Below are 15,635 nucleotides of genomic sequence, written 5' to 3'. Positions count from 1 at the left end.
TGCTGAGGAAAGGACGGTTCTGCCAGATCTGTAAGAGCTCCTCAGCTGTGGGTCTGTCTTAGGGATGCCCTGCCTCTGTACTGATTCCTTCCTAGACAGGGAGAGGGTCTCCTTCCCGCGAATGGCAGCAGAAAAGTAATGACGTGCAGAAAGGGGATCTTGTATGTCAGTCTTGCCTTCTCTGATCATAGAATGCATGCCTCTACTGTATGCTAGACAGAGGTGAAAAACTAACAGGTGAGACTGGAGCTGGCAGCCACCCTTTACCGTTCAAGTCTAATTCACTTTTCCGCTAAAAGCCCTGTCTGTTGCTGTGCGTCTTCTGGACTACTCTTTGTTGATGAGTCGTTTGCAAACTGCACTGTACTGATTGTGCAGCTCTGTATGTACACAAAGTACTTACAAGCACCCAGCCAGTCACTTCGTGTTTCTCAGGGCCCCCTCGGGTCTGGATAGCCAAGTTTTCCCGGTCCCCAGGCAGAAGCTCCATCCTCTGGACACCATACTGTCCCTGAATTATCTAAACAGAAGGACAGAAAGGTGTGAGAATTTTGAGGCTTATTTCTGCTAGAACTGTTAGGACCAGAGCTGTATGCAGACAAGATCAACACTAGTTCTACATGAATGTGTCTTGTGCAGGAGCAGTGTTTTTTCTAGTGCCAGCATTTCACCTTATCCTCCATGTCCTGCAGCCCCGCTACCCCAGTGCCTCAGCGCCGGCACCAGGGCTGCATTCTCCCTGCCTCAGCAGAAACGGATAGAGCAGTGCAGCTTTCTGGTGTGGATTCTGCTGGGCGGTGGGGTGTGCAAACATGCCCTGCACCGACAGTCTCAGAACTCGTGTGCATGTTCCCAAGGCTGTTTTTAGCCCATCAAACAATGCCTGTGCTGAACAAGGAGGATTTGGCTGCCTGCAGCTGCTGGTAGCCATACCTCGATCCAGTTCAGCAGGCTGGAGCAGCTGCCTTCTGTCTTGGGACTGGGGGGACAGCAGGAGCTGACTGTTGCTCTTGTTTGGAGAGGCTCCTCTGCAACTTTGCTGATGATCAGGCTTTTTGGCGTGGCAGTAGCAGAGAACTGAGTGCCTGAATGTTGCTCCTGGAATGGGCTCTCCCTGCATGAACCACCCTCTTCCCAAGAGGCCAGGGTCAGCCCTGAAGGTTTCTGCTGCAGCAAACCAGGCAGTTCCTCCTGGTGGGCACAGCATCGATGAGAGAGCAGCAGTACAGTCATGCCTCAGTGCTGCGTATCCAGACCCAGAGCACAGCATGGGGTAAGTGGTGCTCAGCCCTTGTTATCACCAGGTCAAGCAGCCTCCCAGCCATGAGGAAGAGGCACAAAAAGCAAAGCAGCACTAACAGTCAGTGCAAACACGGCATCTGCTTGTAAACAAGCAGAAAACGCTGCCTGGTCAACATGGCTAATTCTATGCTCACCTGACAGTCTGCTCTAGGACCCCTGTGAACAGAGAGTTTGCTGTCTCAGAACAGCGCAATCTCTGGGCCAGTCTAGTTTTTTCCTCTGTAGTACTCTTAATCTAGTGTTGTTTCAGCTCAGTTTTAAGACCCCTCCTAAGCATCCGCAAACCTGCAGCATTTGAAGAGGCTACAGGGGCCATGCAGTGGCTCTCAGGCCTATGGCTGGGATTCTCCCTGCTCAAGACTGGCCCCTGCCCTAAGCCAGGTGTTACCACTGCACTGCCAAAATCAGCACGCTGCCGGCGAACGGATATAACCGCCCCATGTGGTTCCTGTGCCTGACATGGGCCAGCCGCATCCACCCACCTCAGAGTCGCTGCAGCCAGCAGGGTGACATCAGGTCAAGGGACATTCCCTGCATGCTCTGAACACCAGGTGCTACCAAGAGCATCACAAGTCCTGTTCTGCCTTGGGATCAACAACAGTTCAGAAAAAGATTAAGCAAAGCCAGATGTTTTGGGGGTGGACAGAACTGCACAGATAGGAGACCTCATCAAAGGTGTGCGTTTCTGAAGAGGGAGCTGCTACGGTCTTTAGGCTTACCAGGCAGTTTCAGCTGCCTCAGGTTTGCTGTGCCCTCAGGGCTCCTAGCAGGCCCTTTACCTTGTTCCAGGTGAGGACAGGGGTTGGGATGCCCATGACTTCACAGCTCAGGTAGATCTGTGCTCCTGTCACATTCCAGATGTCCTTAGGAGGGGTCACAATGGAGGGGCCTGCAAAAAGGGAGAAATGCTTTTAAGCAGCGGGTAACTGCAAGCCTGTCTCCTTGGTAGCCTTTTAAATTGGGCCAGTCACTTCTGATGGGTTTTGAGGCCAAGGTGAAGGGGAGCCCTGCTTGGAGCAAAGCTTGCTGGACTGATCCCGCATCACAGCACCTCCCTCTCCAAAGCTACGCATCCATCCGACCTTAAGCTGTTCAGGCTGATGGGCACTTGCCCCACATGGAAAGTCAAGTGTTTAGCAGTTCAGGTGATCAGCCCATCTACTTGCAAGACTGAGCTTAGAGGTAAGACAGTGTTTGTATTCTGTTCTCTCAGGGGCTGAGCAGACCTTTACAAACTGCTGCCTTTGCTCACCACGCAGCCACCGAGTGCATTGCTGACACTCAGCTGGCACGGAGGAGAGGACACCAAGCAGGCAGGGTGGGTCCTGCTCACATTCCCATGCCACAGAGAGCTTGTCCAGCTTTACAGCATCCTTCTTCCCAGCATGATTTTAATCTGCAGCAAAGCCTGTGGCACCTGGCTAGCAGAATTCAGTGTTATGCTGCTCCTGTTTTACCTGCGTGCAACATTCAGCCAAAGGAGACTGGCTGGAGCGTGGCAGAGCTCTCTCCTGGGGGACCTGGGAAGGGACCAGGTGAATGCAGAGCTCCATTTCCCCCAAAGACTGCCAATCCCTGGTTAAACAGGGAGTTGTTTCCAAAGCCAGACAGGAACAGAGCTGTTTTGCAGATTTGGCTGGAGATGTTTACCCCTCGGGCTGGGAAATATTGGAGACATTACCCATATCCCAGGAAGGGAAGAATGGCCTTTTCTGTTCAATCCCTCTTTAGTGGTGCTGTTTTACAAAATGCAGCTATTAATTCCCCACAGTAGAAAGTGCAGACCAAAGGAGCACATAGTGTTTATTCCACTTATAGCTCTAAGCGCACAGCAGATTTTCCCCTTCTGCTCTGAAGATGCAGGCAGTAACAGGAAACTGAAGCTCCCATTAGGCTCCATGAGAAGAAGGCATCTCCTACGTGAACAAGTACTCCAGAGCCAGCCTGACTGAAGCCCCTGTGTATGCTGGCTCACAGGCCATGGCTCATTCCCAGCCCCATAAAAGAGGGGCAGATTTGGGTCCTGATGCTCCTTCTGGGGTCCTGAACATGCACTGACGTCAGCCCTGCACATGCACTCTGCCTGGCCAGCCCTCTTGCAGGCAGTGGGGAGCAGGTTTCAGGTGCATCCTGCTGCACCAACATATTCCAGCAGAAAGCTGGAGTCTTTTTTCCTCCACAGGATCTGGGGGCAGATCCATACTGGTATCACGAGCCAGAGGACATCAGCCATTCCTCTGTCTTAGCACAGGGGGTACCGAGGTGGCTCCCCACTTCAAAGCCGATGGTGTGATCCCAGAGAAGAGTTTGCTCTTCTCTTCCAAGACTTCCCTGCCCAGGAATGACTGTACATGGCCTGCTGGTGGGAAGCTGCTAAGAGATGAGGGATGGCTGCAATCCAAATTTTCCAAATAGAGGTTTCCCAGTCCTGGTTTTAACAAGAGGGAGCTGTGTAGAACCAGGGAATTTTATGCATAGTCCTGACGGATGGTTAAAACCACACCTAATGCTCAGTACATGCTGGTTTCCTGGCAGACACCACAATCTAGGTGCTCCTCATCTCCGCAGAACTGAGTGTCTCAGCTGAGAAAAAGTTTTAAGGAGCATTTCATTACATCACTTTACCCTGTTGTTGGTTGTGCTGCTGCACGAATTGATTCCCGTGCACTGGCTAGGAGAGGGGTGTGTTGGAGTCACAGCGCCCTTTCCCATATGGAAGGGTGCTGGAGTCATCCTTGCTCCAGGTGGCCCAGAGCAGATCCGTACCTCCAGACTGTGCCCAGTTGTGCACTCTCAGCAACATCTTGCTGGAGGTTGTTCCCCAGAGTACAACTGAAGTGTAGTACAGTGGGGTGATGCGTGGAGCTAGCACCCCCAGCCCACCCCTGCCTGAAGCACTGCCTGGCCCCTGCGCAGCAGCAGGGCTGTGGCCAGCCCAGGGTATTGCCACCCCCATGATGGGGCCACCTCAGGTCACGCACTCTGCTCCCCTTCCCCAGCGTGGCTGTTTCCTGTGCAGCCCTGCTGTTCTTTTTCTGGTGTCCCTTGAACAATAGGGACAATAGAGCGCTTGGCAGCTCCAGTGGGACCCGGATGTCCCCAGGCAGCTTAGCTCACCCCATGCTCTGCAAGGGCCTCCAGCAGATGTGTACCCAGCGTAGCCAGCTGCCACTGCCGCCTTCTGCTCTGGCTACGCAAAACCTTCCACATGCAAGGTGCCCTTCCTAGGTACAGAGCTTGGGGCCTGTCCCTGAGAGGCAGGGCCACCTTTGCCCCTGTATGACAAGGTCATTTTTATCACTGGTCACTGGGGTTCTCCATGAGACAGGAGAAACACAGCTGCCCCCAAATGACCACCATCTCCCACTGCAGAAAATGAGAGATCCTGACTCTTATGTTAAAAGCCAGGTGGATTTTAGGGCATCATTATGCTTCCCGGAGCTGGCTCAATTCCTCCCTGGTTGGAAATTGGCAGCATTCAACACACCGCTAAATCCACTGCCTGAGGTGTCTCACTCTCGACTGCCACTGAGTTTCCCCTTGTGTCAAGGGCTCAGACACCCTCTGCAAATGGACATCTGCTCGCCCTGCCAGGAGCAGGTCACACCAGGGTTCTTCTGCAGCAACTGCTGGGAGGCAAAAAGAGAAAGGCAGTTTCTACCCACTGCTCGGGTGAGGAGAAATTATTTATCTTCTGTGGAAAGGGGAATTGCCCGCACAGCTTCACAGCGAAGCTCCAGCTGGCTCGGCACAGCAGCCACAGCACAGCGAGAGCCTGGCTGTTATGAGGCAGCCCCCAGCTCAAGCTCAGGATGTACATCCTGATCTAACCAGGAGGAACATGAGATTCTGCCTTTGGCTGCAAAATGAACTTGGAGCATTCACAGGCCTCTGCCTCTAACCAGCAGCCCTGAGGCCGGGAGGGACTACACATCCTGAAAGATGCAACAGTGTCATGGGAAGAGTCAGCATGGTCTCTCGGGATATTTGACTTAAATCCAGACAGCCGAAACTCCAGAGCTGGGCTTCTTCCTCCACTGAAAATATATGAGAAAGGCCAAGAAGTCATCAGATTTAAGTCCACAGCAGTAGCTATACTCCCACCACAGCTAGCTAACACCCAGGTGTATGGAAGCCACCCTGCTTACTGCCTGTTTTGGTGCCACTCATGCTCTCTCCCACAGTCCCCCGAAGCAGCCAGAGATGGACAGGGGACACCGCAACCTGCCACAACAGGAGAGGCAGGGGATATCTGAGCCTTACAGGGACTTCAGAGGATGTGAGGACATTCCCTTCTGCAAGTCACCCCTCTTGCTTCAGGGGTCCTTGTGAAGGAAGCAAGGCCACCATTTGCTCAGCAGGACTGGAAACAAGCCTACCTTGTACAGAGCAGATAACTTCATTCCTGACAGCAAGAAGCCCCCTGGCCCTCATCCTACAGCCTGCATCTTAGAGGCCTTGCTGTTCTACTTGCAGCGCTGCCCACAAAGGGGAATGTTTCTCCATCCTCTTCCTTCGGGCTGGGGACTTGTGGGTTGCACCTGCTGATGAAAATGGTCACCATCAGTGTGGCTGAACGGTCTCTGCTGCCCACCAGGGACCGAGCCAGGGCACTGGGGATGTACGGGATGCTTCCTGACGGTGCTTGCCCTGACTGCGCCGGAGCTCCTTGGCCAAGAGGACAACACAGACTGTTGATGGAGATCAGCTGCTCTTCGCAGGCACTTCAGGAATTTCCTCCACGCTCTGCCCATTGTTCATAAGACAAATAGCTCTCCCTGGCCTGGGAAGGGGCTTATTTACAGAGCCAGTGAGCTCATTCACCCCATGAGCAGAGGCTGAAAGCGTGGGGGTTGTTTTTTCTGCAGATCACAGGGAGCTGACAGCCTGCGTTATGTCAAAAGCAGCAGCTGGAGAGGAGTTTCCACTGCTGTTATGCAGTTGCTTTTCTGCCACAACAGCATGCAGCAGAGCCTGTAATTTCCTCGATGAGGCTATCATTTGGCACCTGTTCCTGACACCCCTCCTGCACCAGGCACCTCTTCTCTGCTCAGCCACAGCACGCAGAGATCTGGCATCTCCCAGCCCACCCACCTGCCCCTCGCTGGTACCAGGATGGTCTGTCACAGCTCAGGGTTAGCTGGTCCTCCCTGATCCTCCTTTGGTATCCACGCATGCATACGAATAAATCACACCCCAGCAAGCAGAGCAATAACTTTTTTGCTAAAATCAAGGGGGCTACAGGTGTGTCACTAAAGGCAAAAATAAGCTCGACATTAAGCACTGTGGGGTATGCCCTGCCACTTGGATGTGTGTGTAAAGTCCTGACCATGAACACAAGAACACGTGTACCGCACGCTGAAGCCCACGTGGGTGCCAGCCTGGTTCCCAGCCAGCCCTCCCAAGTGCTGCATCGCCCTGCCACAGCCCCGGGTGAAACAGACTGGGAACACTCCCCATGTGACAGCAAATCAAAGCAAAAGCTAGACATGGTTCACTCACACAAGCTCTTCCAAGTCTGAAAATAGACCCACTCCCGTCTCCTAAGTTGCTGGGAAAGTACTTTCCCTTCAAAACTACTTTATATGGAGAAGGGGAAACCTTCTGTGAGCAGCATCTACTCATTCTAGCTGGCATGGTGTCAGCTGCTCCTCCCTCCGAGGTCAGTGTTCTGCGAGAGACAGAGGCAGAGGGGAAGTGCAAGCAGCTTCTGTCCTTCTCTGCTCCCAAAGCTGCCTGCTGCTTTCTGACAGATTTACAAGCATCCTTCTTTACCTCTTTCCGAAGGCATTTCTCCCCCTCCTTTAAGCTGGCCTTGAAGAGACTAAGGAGTTACAGAAGGAAACTCCAAGACCAAAGGAGATGCTGGATGCTAAGCCCGACGGCCCCACTCAGACTTCAGCAGCCCAGTGACCCCAGAAAGGCTGCAAATATGAACGCGGCTTCACCCCAAGCCCTGGAGACTTGAGGGTGAGTCAGCGTGAGGCAGGGCCCTGGTCCACCATCTGTCTGTCATGGATTTCCTCCTGCTTCCCAGCCCACCAGGCTCAGCACAGAGCAGACCTGTACAGCTGGAAACCCCACCCCTGCTGTTTTACCATGTTTCAGGAACACTGCCTTCAGTGACCTTGTGCATGCCCTTTATATGGCTGGTTACTGGTCCTCCTTTACATATAGGTGGGAGGGAGAAGAGGGTGGCACTGCAAAGAACAGAACCCCAAGCCCTTTCTCCCTTAACTGGCATGCAGGATGGGTCTGCGCTGGCCCCGGCGTTGTGCCCAGAGAAACGGCTGCGCCCCTGCACGCCTCGTGCCTAGCTCAGTGCTCTGCTGCATCCAGCAGCGTCCTCAATGCAATCGGAATATCGAAGCTGGGGTAATAGAGAGGCCATTGTGGCTGAGGCTGCTCTGAAGATCAGCTGCAAGCTTACAACCACGCTTGCCCCTGGAAACAGCCAAATGGGGAAAAGGCAAGCCTTCTGAGTGGAGATGACGCTGCCCTTGCTAGCAGCTTGCCACCAGCCAACCTCTCTCCTGCCTCTTCCCCCATCCTGCCCTTTTTTCCCACCTCCCCCTCCTTTTGCCAGTCTCTGAATCATGCTGTCTCTGGGATCAAACAGGCAGTAGCTTTCTGCAAACACTCTTGCTGCTTCTCAGCCATATCTGGACGTGTATTCAGTTTTTTTTGTTCCGGACCTCCTGGACAAGCTCTATCAAGAAACTTCTCTCCTCCCAGCCATCACCTCCGCTCTTCTCTTCATGTGACCTTGACTCAGTTGTGCCAAGAAAACTGTCATGGCACAAGGAGGACCACGAGCTAAAGCCTGGAAAGAATGTGAAAAGCTTGCAGTGGGAGACACAGAAACAAGGCATGGCAGCATTTATGCATGGAAAAGCAAGTACGGCTTTCAAAAGTCCACCCTGATTAGACTCGTTACGTGGTAATCTCCTATTTAGTATGAACCTCAGTCAACCTCAGCCCAACAAAGGATTAAATGCATTTTTTAAACACAGCATGCCTTTCCAGCAACAGAAAAAACAAACATGGGGGAGGAATTTGCTGATCTGTCATCATTCCTTCCTAGTGATTCTGGATATGCTATGGTGATCGAGAATGAAGACACAGGTGCAATATGGGATTCTCTTGGACAGTGGAGGTGTTTGCATAGTCCCTGGCATACTGGTGCTCTCCAAGACCCTGAGCTACCAAGTAATATATTAAACAGCTTCCCTAACAAGATTTTAGCACAGTAGCCATAAAAACTCAAGCTCCAATGAACCAAAACATTTTCAAATAACTAAATGCCTTTTAAGGAGGAATTTATGGCCTATCCTACAACAATGGAAAAGTCCAAACTTACACATTAATTTTAAAAACACAGGCATAAAGCTTCAGCCCTAGAAACTCTGTCTCAAAATCCCAATGCACCACATGCTGGAAGAGCAAGCACCACACTGAACCACATCACATCCCCACAGCACGCTCCAGCTGAAAGGACCGGTGGTACAAAACAAAAGGTGTAACCCCACCACGCACACCTGCACAGCTCCGCTCTGCCACAGACTCTCTGGACACACCACTAAAATGCTGGCAAGATCGACCTGCAAATGCAATGCTTTCCCTTGCAGTGGGAGAAAGCAGGTAGCCAGCCACTGCTGCAAGACCCCCACTCCCAGCTGATGCAGAAACCCAGCCCAGCTTCCCAGGAGAATTAGGGAATTCAGTTCATTTCCAACCACAGGTGACTCAGCAAAAACTTGTCTAAATCTCTCCTTCCCCAGCAAAGAAGAAAGCAAGCACAAAATGTGGATATTCTTTTAAGTCCCTTAAAATCCAGGAAAGGAAGAACAGGAGGAAAGAACTAAAGCAATCTAAGCCACTTGCTAACTAAAAAGCACAAATCCAGAAAAGTGTCTTGCAAAATGTGACCAGATAGGAACTATGCTCTCTGGTGTCTAAAAGAGTTGGGAGCCTTTGAATTTCAGGCAGCTGTATCAGGTAAAGATGAGGCAATGTCAGTGATAACAGCAATCTGCCATCTGCCAGAAGGTTCTCCCCCCAGCCCCCATTTCGGCTCTATCTTGGCAGTGGATTAAAAGAAAAAACAAACCACCCTCAAAACTAAAATATTTCTGGCAAAACCTCAACAGCTGAATTTGGATGGAATGAGCCAAGAGATGTGATTTATGTTTCTTGTTTTAAAATTGACCTGTGGGAACTCAGCACTTCTTCGAAGCACAGATGTAGCTTTATGGGACAAGGAGGCTCCGGCAAAGCAAAACCACTGCTGGTGTAAAATGGCAGGAATTTGGCAAGGTGTACTTGCCCCTGGGGCTGTCAGTCTTCCTGGCAGCCATGATCCTATGTCCATCAGCCCATTTTTTAAGCCCTGTGGACTGCCAAGAAGCCTTGCACCCACCTCTTCCTGAGCCCTGGAGCTGGTGGGTGACACCTTAGCAAAAAAACCTTTCTAGGAGGGATGCTGTCTGGGCTTCTGGCAAGCCAAAATTATACCCCTCTGGGGAACAGCTCAGCTCTGGTGACTGGGATCTTGTTGCTGGTGAAAAAGAGATTTAGGTAAGTTTAGTGCTGGTTACAGTCAGCTTTAAAAGAACCTCTCTCCTGGTCGTGCTGTTCCAAAGCTCTGTAACCTGTGGGGTGGATCCTGCAACGTGGGGGCTTTCGTCCCCGCAGGGCAAGCCCCTGCATGTTCCTAAAGCCTGGAAATGCGTTTCAAGGAGCCACGGCAATCCAAGCCATGTTCAGATCAACAGAAATAAAGCAGGCTGCTTGGTGAGCCAGCAAATCTACCCTTCACCCACAGAGGCCCTGAGTTTCTACCTCCAGGAGATCTTTGTAGGTAGGTACAAAGCAGCACCAGTTCCCTGGCGAGTAACGCTGCCCTCTGATGACCACCAAGAGCTGCTTTGTGATACACTGCATTTGGGCAAGAACAGACACTTGGCTTCCACCAAGAGAGGATTGAGGGTAAAATACAGACAAAGCCTTGACTGGCAATGGCAAAACAACCTGGAGACCCCAACCTGCTGGAACAAGTATCAGGGACTTCAAACCATAAGGCCTTTGGGCTGTAATGAGGCCACTCTGGCAGTATTTCCAGCAGTTACAACATGTCCCTCGAAGCAGGTATTTGCTGGCAGCTAACGATAAGAGAGAATCAGGGGTATTTGTCCCTTCTTGCGCTGGTTAGGCAACAAGTCCATGCCTGGTATTCTTCAGCTCAGACAGATCATCATGCCAAAAATCCTGTTAGCTTTTTGTTGGGGGTTGGTGCTTTGAGGTTGTTTTTCTGCCTGGCTTGAGCTGAGCCACACAACCCTAATTCTTTATGCCAGCTGGCTTTGCGTGGCAGTGGGTACCATGGTCCTCCTGCCCCAGGTCCTAGCTGGCTGTGAACAGCCTCAGTGCGTGCACTGCAAAACGAATTTCAGCCTAAATTACTGAAGCCACCAACTCCAGAAGAGGCTCTTCTGAAAATCGGTGCACAGCCAGGTGACGGCAGTGGCAGAGGGCAGCTCCCCAGCTGTTACGGCGGCCTCCCCTCCTGCCGAGGGGACCACCAGAGGGGACACCCCTGAATCCCTGTACCTGCCCGCCAGCAGGCTTCTGCTTTGTGTCCAGACCTGCCCTGCCTGCAAGCGCTGGCAGTGGACCTGAGCAGAGCTATGCATATTCATAGGCAGAGACCAAAGGGCCAATCCATTTAAAGGCAATGCTGGAAAGCAGCTGGAAAACTTTACAGCATCCATCTCCTGCGTGGCCTCGGCATTGGGATTAGCTACAAAGAGGCTGCTGGGGCGTAAGGGTAAAGATGGGGTGCGGGTAGCGGCTCCCTGGCAGGGAGCGGGACAAACCCTGAGCCAGCTGTGGGTGCAACCGTGAGGGCACAGCACAAGCCCAGCCGGGAGGGTGCACCAGGGCATCGCTGCCTGCTCCCCCAGAGCAAACACACAGCTTCACCAGGCCCTGCTGACACAGCACCAACAGCAGCCAGGCAGCCTCAAGGAGTTGGGAATCAAGTAGGGCATCTTTTTCCAGCTGTTCCCAATGGTCCTTCCCTTGTGCAACTCACTCCAGGATCTGGCTGGATCCCTGCACCTGCCAGGTGTGGGTTATTAGCAAGGGTTATTTCCATTCTCTCAAACTCTTCTCAACTATGTCTTCCTTTGTCCTCCAGCAGGAAGTTTTGGCTGCAACGGAAATACTTTTTTCTGCATGGCTTCACTATTTTTGTACAAAGAACACAGGCATCAGACCCAGAGGTCTGGGAAACAAGCAACAGAAAGAGAATCCCAAGGACAAGGTCAAGGCAAATTATGTAGGGCCAAGAACTGGCTCCTTCCTATTGCTATTTAATAACAAAGAAACATCCCAGTTGTTCCCTGGTGGGCAGTACCTCTTAGCAAGCAAAAACTGCCAAGCATCGCACAGAAAACCCTGCAATAGGCACCGTGATGAATATGGAAAGCTCAACTGAACATGCATTTGGTCAGCTTCAAATACAAATTTAATGAACTTTCATCCCCTTGGAAATACATCTACGGTGGAAAAAGATGTGTCTCAAGGAGTATTCTGCATATTTAGCTTTATGTAGCTGAGTGCTTTGTTTCCAGGCTTCTTTACTCATGCCCACATGGTGTTGCCTATAACAAATCAGTAGGACTGCCCCTCCCAGCAGGTATACCTCCTTCAGACCCTTTGAACACCTGGTACATATGGGACAGAGAGGGAGACAAGGTGAGAGAGAGGGTATGAAAGGCAGCCCCGGTTAACCAAGGAATAGGAGCCCAAGTCTTTTAATTGCTTGTGGCCGATCCCTGTGTCTCAAGCACGTATTTTAAGACAGAAGACGAGGAGATAGCTGCAGCAAGAGTCATTCCCACCTTGCCTAGGAGGTGAGGTTTGAGCAAACAGTGTCAGGAATCAAGAAATGGATAACCCAGCAGCGTTTGCCCCGTTTGCACCTGTCTGGGTCCTGTCTCCTGCCCTGGCACCCCCAGTAGGTCGTAACGCTAGGCTGGGTGAGGAGGATCATCTACCAGTAAGTCGCTCCCAGACACGTTCCCTTCTTCCACTGGATGCCCCATCTCCAGCTGCTGCCCCTCCTGCCGACAACAGCAAAGGCCAACAGCAGTGGCAGCTCTGCATTTCCTCCTCCATTCAAATAGGATGTGCAAAACAAGCCCTCCCTCTCCAGCTCCACTTAGAAAGAAAAAAGAGCACTCAGACATAGTCAGGATCGGCTGCTGGAAACATGATTTTCTAGACTTCTTCTCAGACTTTCTTGATCTTCTCAGACACGATCCTGATACTCCAACGAGCGCATGCAGACACCTCAGAGCCCATCTGCCATGAGCAGGAAGCCCAAGTCCCCTGTCCCCCAAGGACTTCTTTCTGTGCAAAAGCTGTCACACAAATGACTGATGCAGGCAGGATCCTGCCTGTCTGTGGTCTCCCTGTGCAGGATCCCGCCCTAGATAGCGCCTTAAGGAGATCACGTCCATTTGTGGTGGGAAACAGCAAAAGCCAGAGCTTCCACTCTTTGACTAATTGACCTACAGCAATTAGGGTCTTTGAGAAACCCAGAAAAGTGCTCTCTCCTACCTGGGAAGATACTGAAAGAGGCTCTAACCTGCAGGGCTGATGGGATGGATGTCCTCTCCTGTCATTGTTTCAAAATCAGTGTGGAGATTACAACTCCCCTCCCCACCCTACAGTCCTAACTGCCAGGAGGGCCCTGAGGGCTACAGAAATACTTCCAGATGTCTACCACGTGTGTGGGCTGAGTCCCTGCCTCAGCTGCAAGCTACAGAGAGATGCTTATCACCAGAAGAAGGTCCACAGCATGATGAAGGTTCATACAGCCGAGGGAAGTCTCAGAAGAGTCAGTTGCAATGCCACTGCTGAGCAGCCCAGGTCCCTCCTGCTCCCTTCCCCAAGATGCTGGGTCAGAGCTCTCTCAGCAGCAGGAACCAAAAGAACAGTGGCTCCCCAGAGTGACAGATGAGAGGACATTTTGCCAGTGGCTTGGCACCACATGCTCCAGCAAAGTTCTTAAACAACAGGTAACAGCCTGCAAAGGTGCCTTGCTGCACATCTGCACACCCGTAGGGACCTTTTCCAAGGAAGGGGTGCAGTTTGTGCATGGAGTGGCTGTCCCACACAGCAGCCCTCTTCAGAGACGCTGCCACTGTGATGACCAGAAGACAGAGAAAGTCTCACAGGAGCTGTTTTGAGGCTGGCGGGTGAGTGACCTCACACCATTTTGTCTAGTGGCTCGTGTTTGCATTGACCTCCTCAAACTCTGTCTCCGTAGCCTGGGTCAAAGCCCCAGCAGGCCAAGCCAGCGGCCAGTCTGGCGTGGACACAAGAAAGTGCAGCCAAGTGTTGGGGCGGTAGCTTACCAGTATAAATACACCTGTTTTGCCACAAACTCCTGGTTGACTTTGGACAAGATGGGTGAGAACACAGCCTTCTTCTCAAGAACACACCAGAAGTGTGACCTCAGACCCCTTTCAAACACATCTGCTGACTTGGTCTGGGCTGGCAGGGCCAAGAAGCAGCATGCATTTTTAGGACTTCTATGACTGTCTCCCCAGTCTGCTGAACAAGAAAGGCTCCTTCCAAATGCTAGACGAAGGTCTGGACAGAGGCTGTTCTCGGCTCACCGCACATTACCCTGAGAGCTGAAGCTCCTTCCCTCCAGGAGTTAACACTCTGTACCACAGCAGTTCTGGCTAATATATAAGCCTGGTGTTTTACACAAGGTTTGTGAAAAGCCATGCAGGGCATTTAATGGGAAACATCAAAGTGCATAACCCAGTCCTTACCCAGCCTTTCACGCTTTTCTTGGGAGTTTCAGAAACACTGTTTTGCAAGACATACTTGGCCTCAGCTATGGGAAGAAAGAGGAGGAGGAGGTGGAGGTTGTGACCTTACACATACTGTGTTTATGAAAAGACTCCTCCACCAAAATGTATTGGCGCTGCAATATTGTCCTTGAGACGTTCAGCAAACGGCTTGTGTGTGCTATGTCCCACCCTTCCCTGCCTCCCTCCCTCGCAGCGAAACCGGCTCTCCTGACTGCTTGCCTCCAGCGAGCTCAGAAGCCAGGATTTCTAGCAGAGGCTCCGCAGCAGAACAGTTTGTTCCCTGAGCACCATCCCTCAGCAAAAGCTGGGGAAGAATCGAGCTCGTGGTTGGAAATGCTGCAAGTGCAAACCACTATGTTCAGCTCACAGGAAAGTCACTGCTTGTTTTCATTTTGAACCAAAGCAAGCCAGTGAACGTTGGCTCTGAATTTCTGTGGTTTTCATATCCATTTAGTAATTTCCTTTTCTCACTGTTTGCAGCCTTCCTCTGCCGGACCCTCCCCTGGATGGCTCAGCCCTTTTTTTCCCCATGTCACTGCATCCCAAATTGCAAGCTGCAGGCAAAGTATGGAAAGCGGGGCAGCGTAGCTCCAGCACAGCTGGAAGCCAAGAGAGAGTGGCTAAGTTCCTCCGGGGCTGGTCTAAAGTCTTACTCCAAGTTTAGGCAGCACCATCGGACTGGGACTCTCAAGCCCATTTAAGGTGGTTTTGAAATCACCTTGACTTTACAAACAAGCATGCCGATGGGATAAAGCAGCGGGAGGAGCACTGGGGACCAGGTTTCTCACCGTGCAGTCAGCCAGCGCGGCTGGACACCCACCTCCCCGCACCGCCCCGGCCCCGGCCCCGGCCCCGGCTCCGCAGCCCCCCCCGCCGCCGCCCCGCACCTTGCTCGCAGGCTCCCTTGCTGCGCTGGCTGATGGCGGGCTCGCCGCGGCTCTGGGCCCGCAGGCTGGCGGCGCGGAGCTGGCAGCCGCTGCCGTAGGTCAGCCCGTCGCTGCCGCACACCGGGTACCGGCTCTTGCAGAGGCACACGCCGGGCGGGCCACCGGCGGCGGGGGGGTGTCCCGGGGCCGGGCCGCCCTTGGCCTTGCGGCGCTGGCGGCTCTTCACGCACTCGAGGCCGGGGGCGCAGCGGCCCCCCGCCGCCCCGCCGCCACCGCACGCCTCGCCCTCGCCGCGGCCGCACTGCCAGCAGCAGCCGCAGGCGTCCCGCACCCGGCCCAGCGGGCAGCCCCGCGGCGGCAGGGCCGGGCACCGCGCCGACTCGCAGGGCCCGCAGCCCCCCGCCGCCCCCGCGGCGGGCACGGCCAGCGCCGCCAGCCCCGGCGGCGGCGGCAGCAGCAGGAGCAGCGGCAGCAGCATCGCAGAGGGCGGCATGGCGGCACGGCACGGCACGGCGCCGCCCGCCCCCGGCAGGCGCTTAAGCCGCGGCGGGGG

At 53.1% G+C, this 15,635-nt stretch overlaps 1 protein-coding gene across 1 annotated transcript in view; it reads right to left on the bottom strand.

Annotated features, from left to right (window-relative positions):
- Window positions 1–15,635, bottom strand: part of IGFBP7 (insulin like growth factor binding protein 7) — an 18,255-nt gene extending 2,620 nt beyond the window's left edge. Inside the window, exons 1-3 of the mRNA XM_075090875.1 lie at window positions 15,083–15,635; window positions 2,082–2,191; window positions 404–520 (exon numbers count right to left, since the gene is read on the bottom strand). Of these exons, the coding sequence (XP_074946976.1) occupies window positions 404–520; window positions 2,082–2,191; window positions 15,083–15,575 (720 nt within the window). The 5' untranslated portion in view covers window positions 15,576–15,635. The remainder of the gene's footprint in view (window positions 1–403; window positions 521–2,081; window positions 2,192–15,082) is intronic.

Source organism: Phalacrocorax aristotelis, chromosome 4, assembly GCF_949628215.1.
Source record: "Phalacrocorax aristotelis chromosome 4, bGulAri2.1, whole genome shotgun sequence".
NCBI lineage: Eukaryota > Metazoa > Chordata > Aves > Suliformes > Phalacrocoracidae > Phalacrocorax > Phalacrocorax aristotelis.
This window is presented reverse-complemented; position numbering and strand designations above follow the sequence as displayed.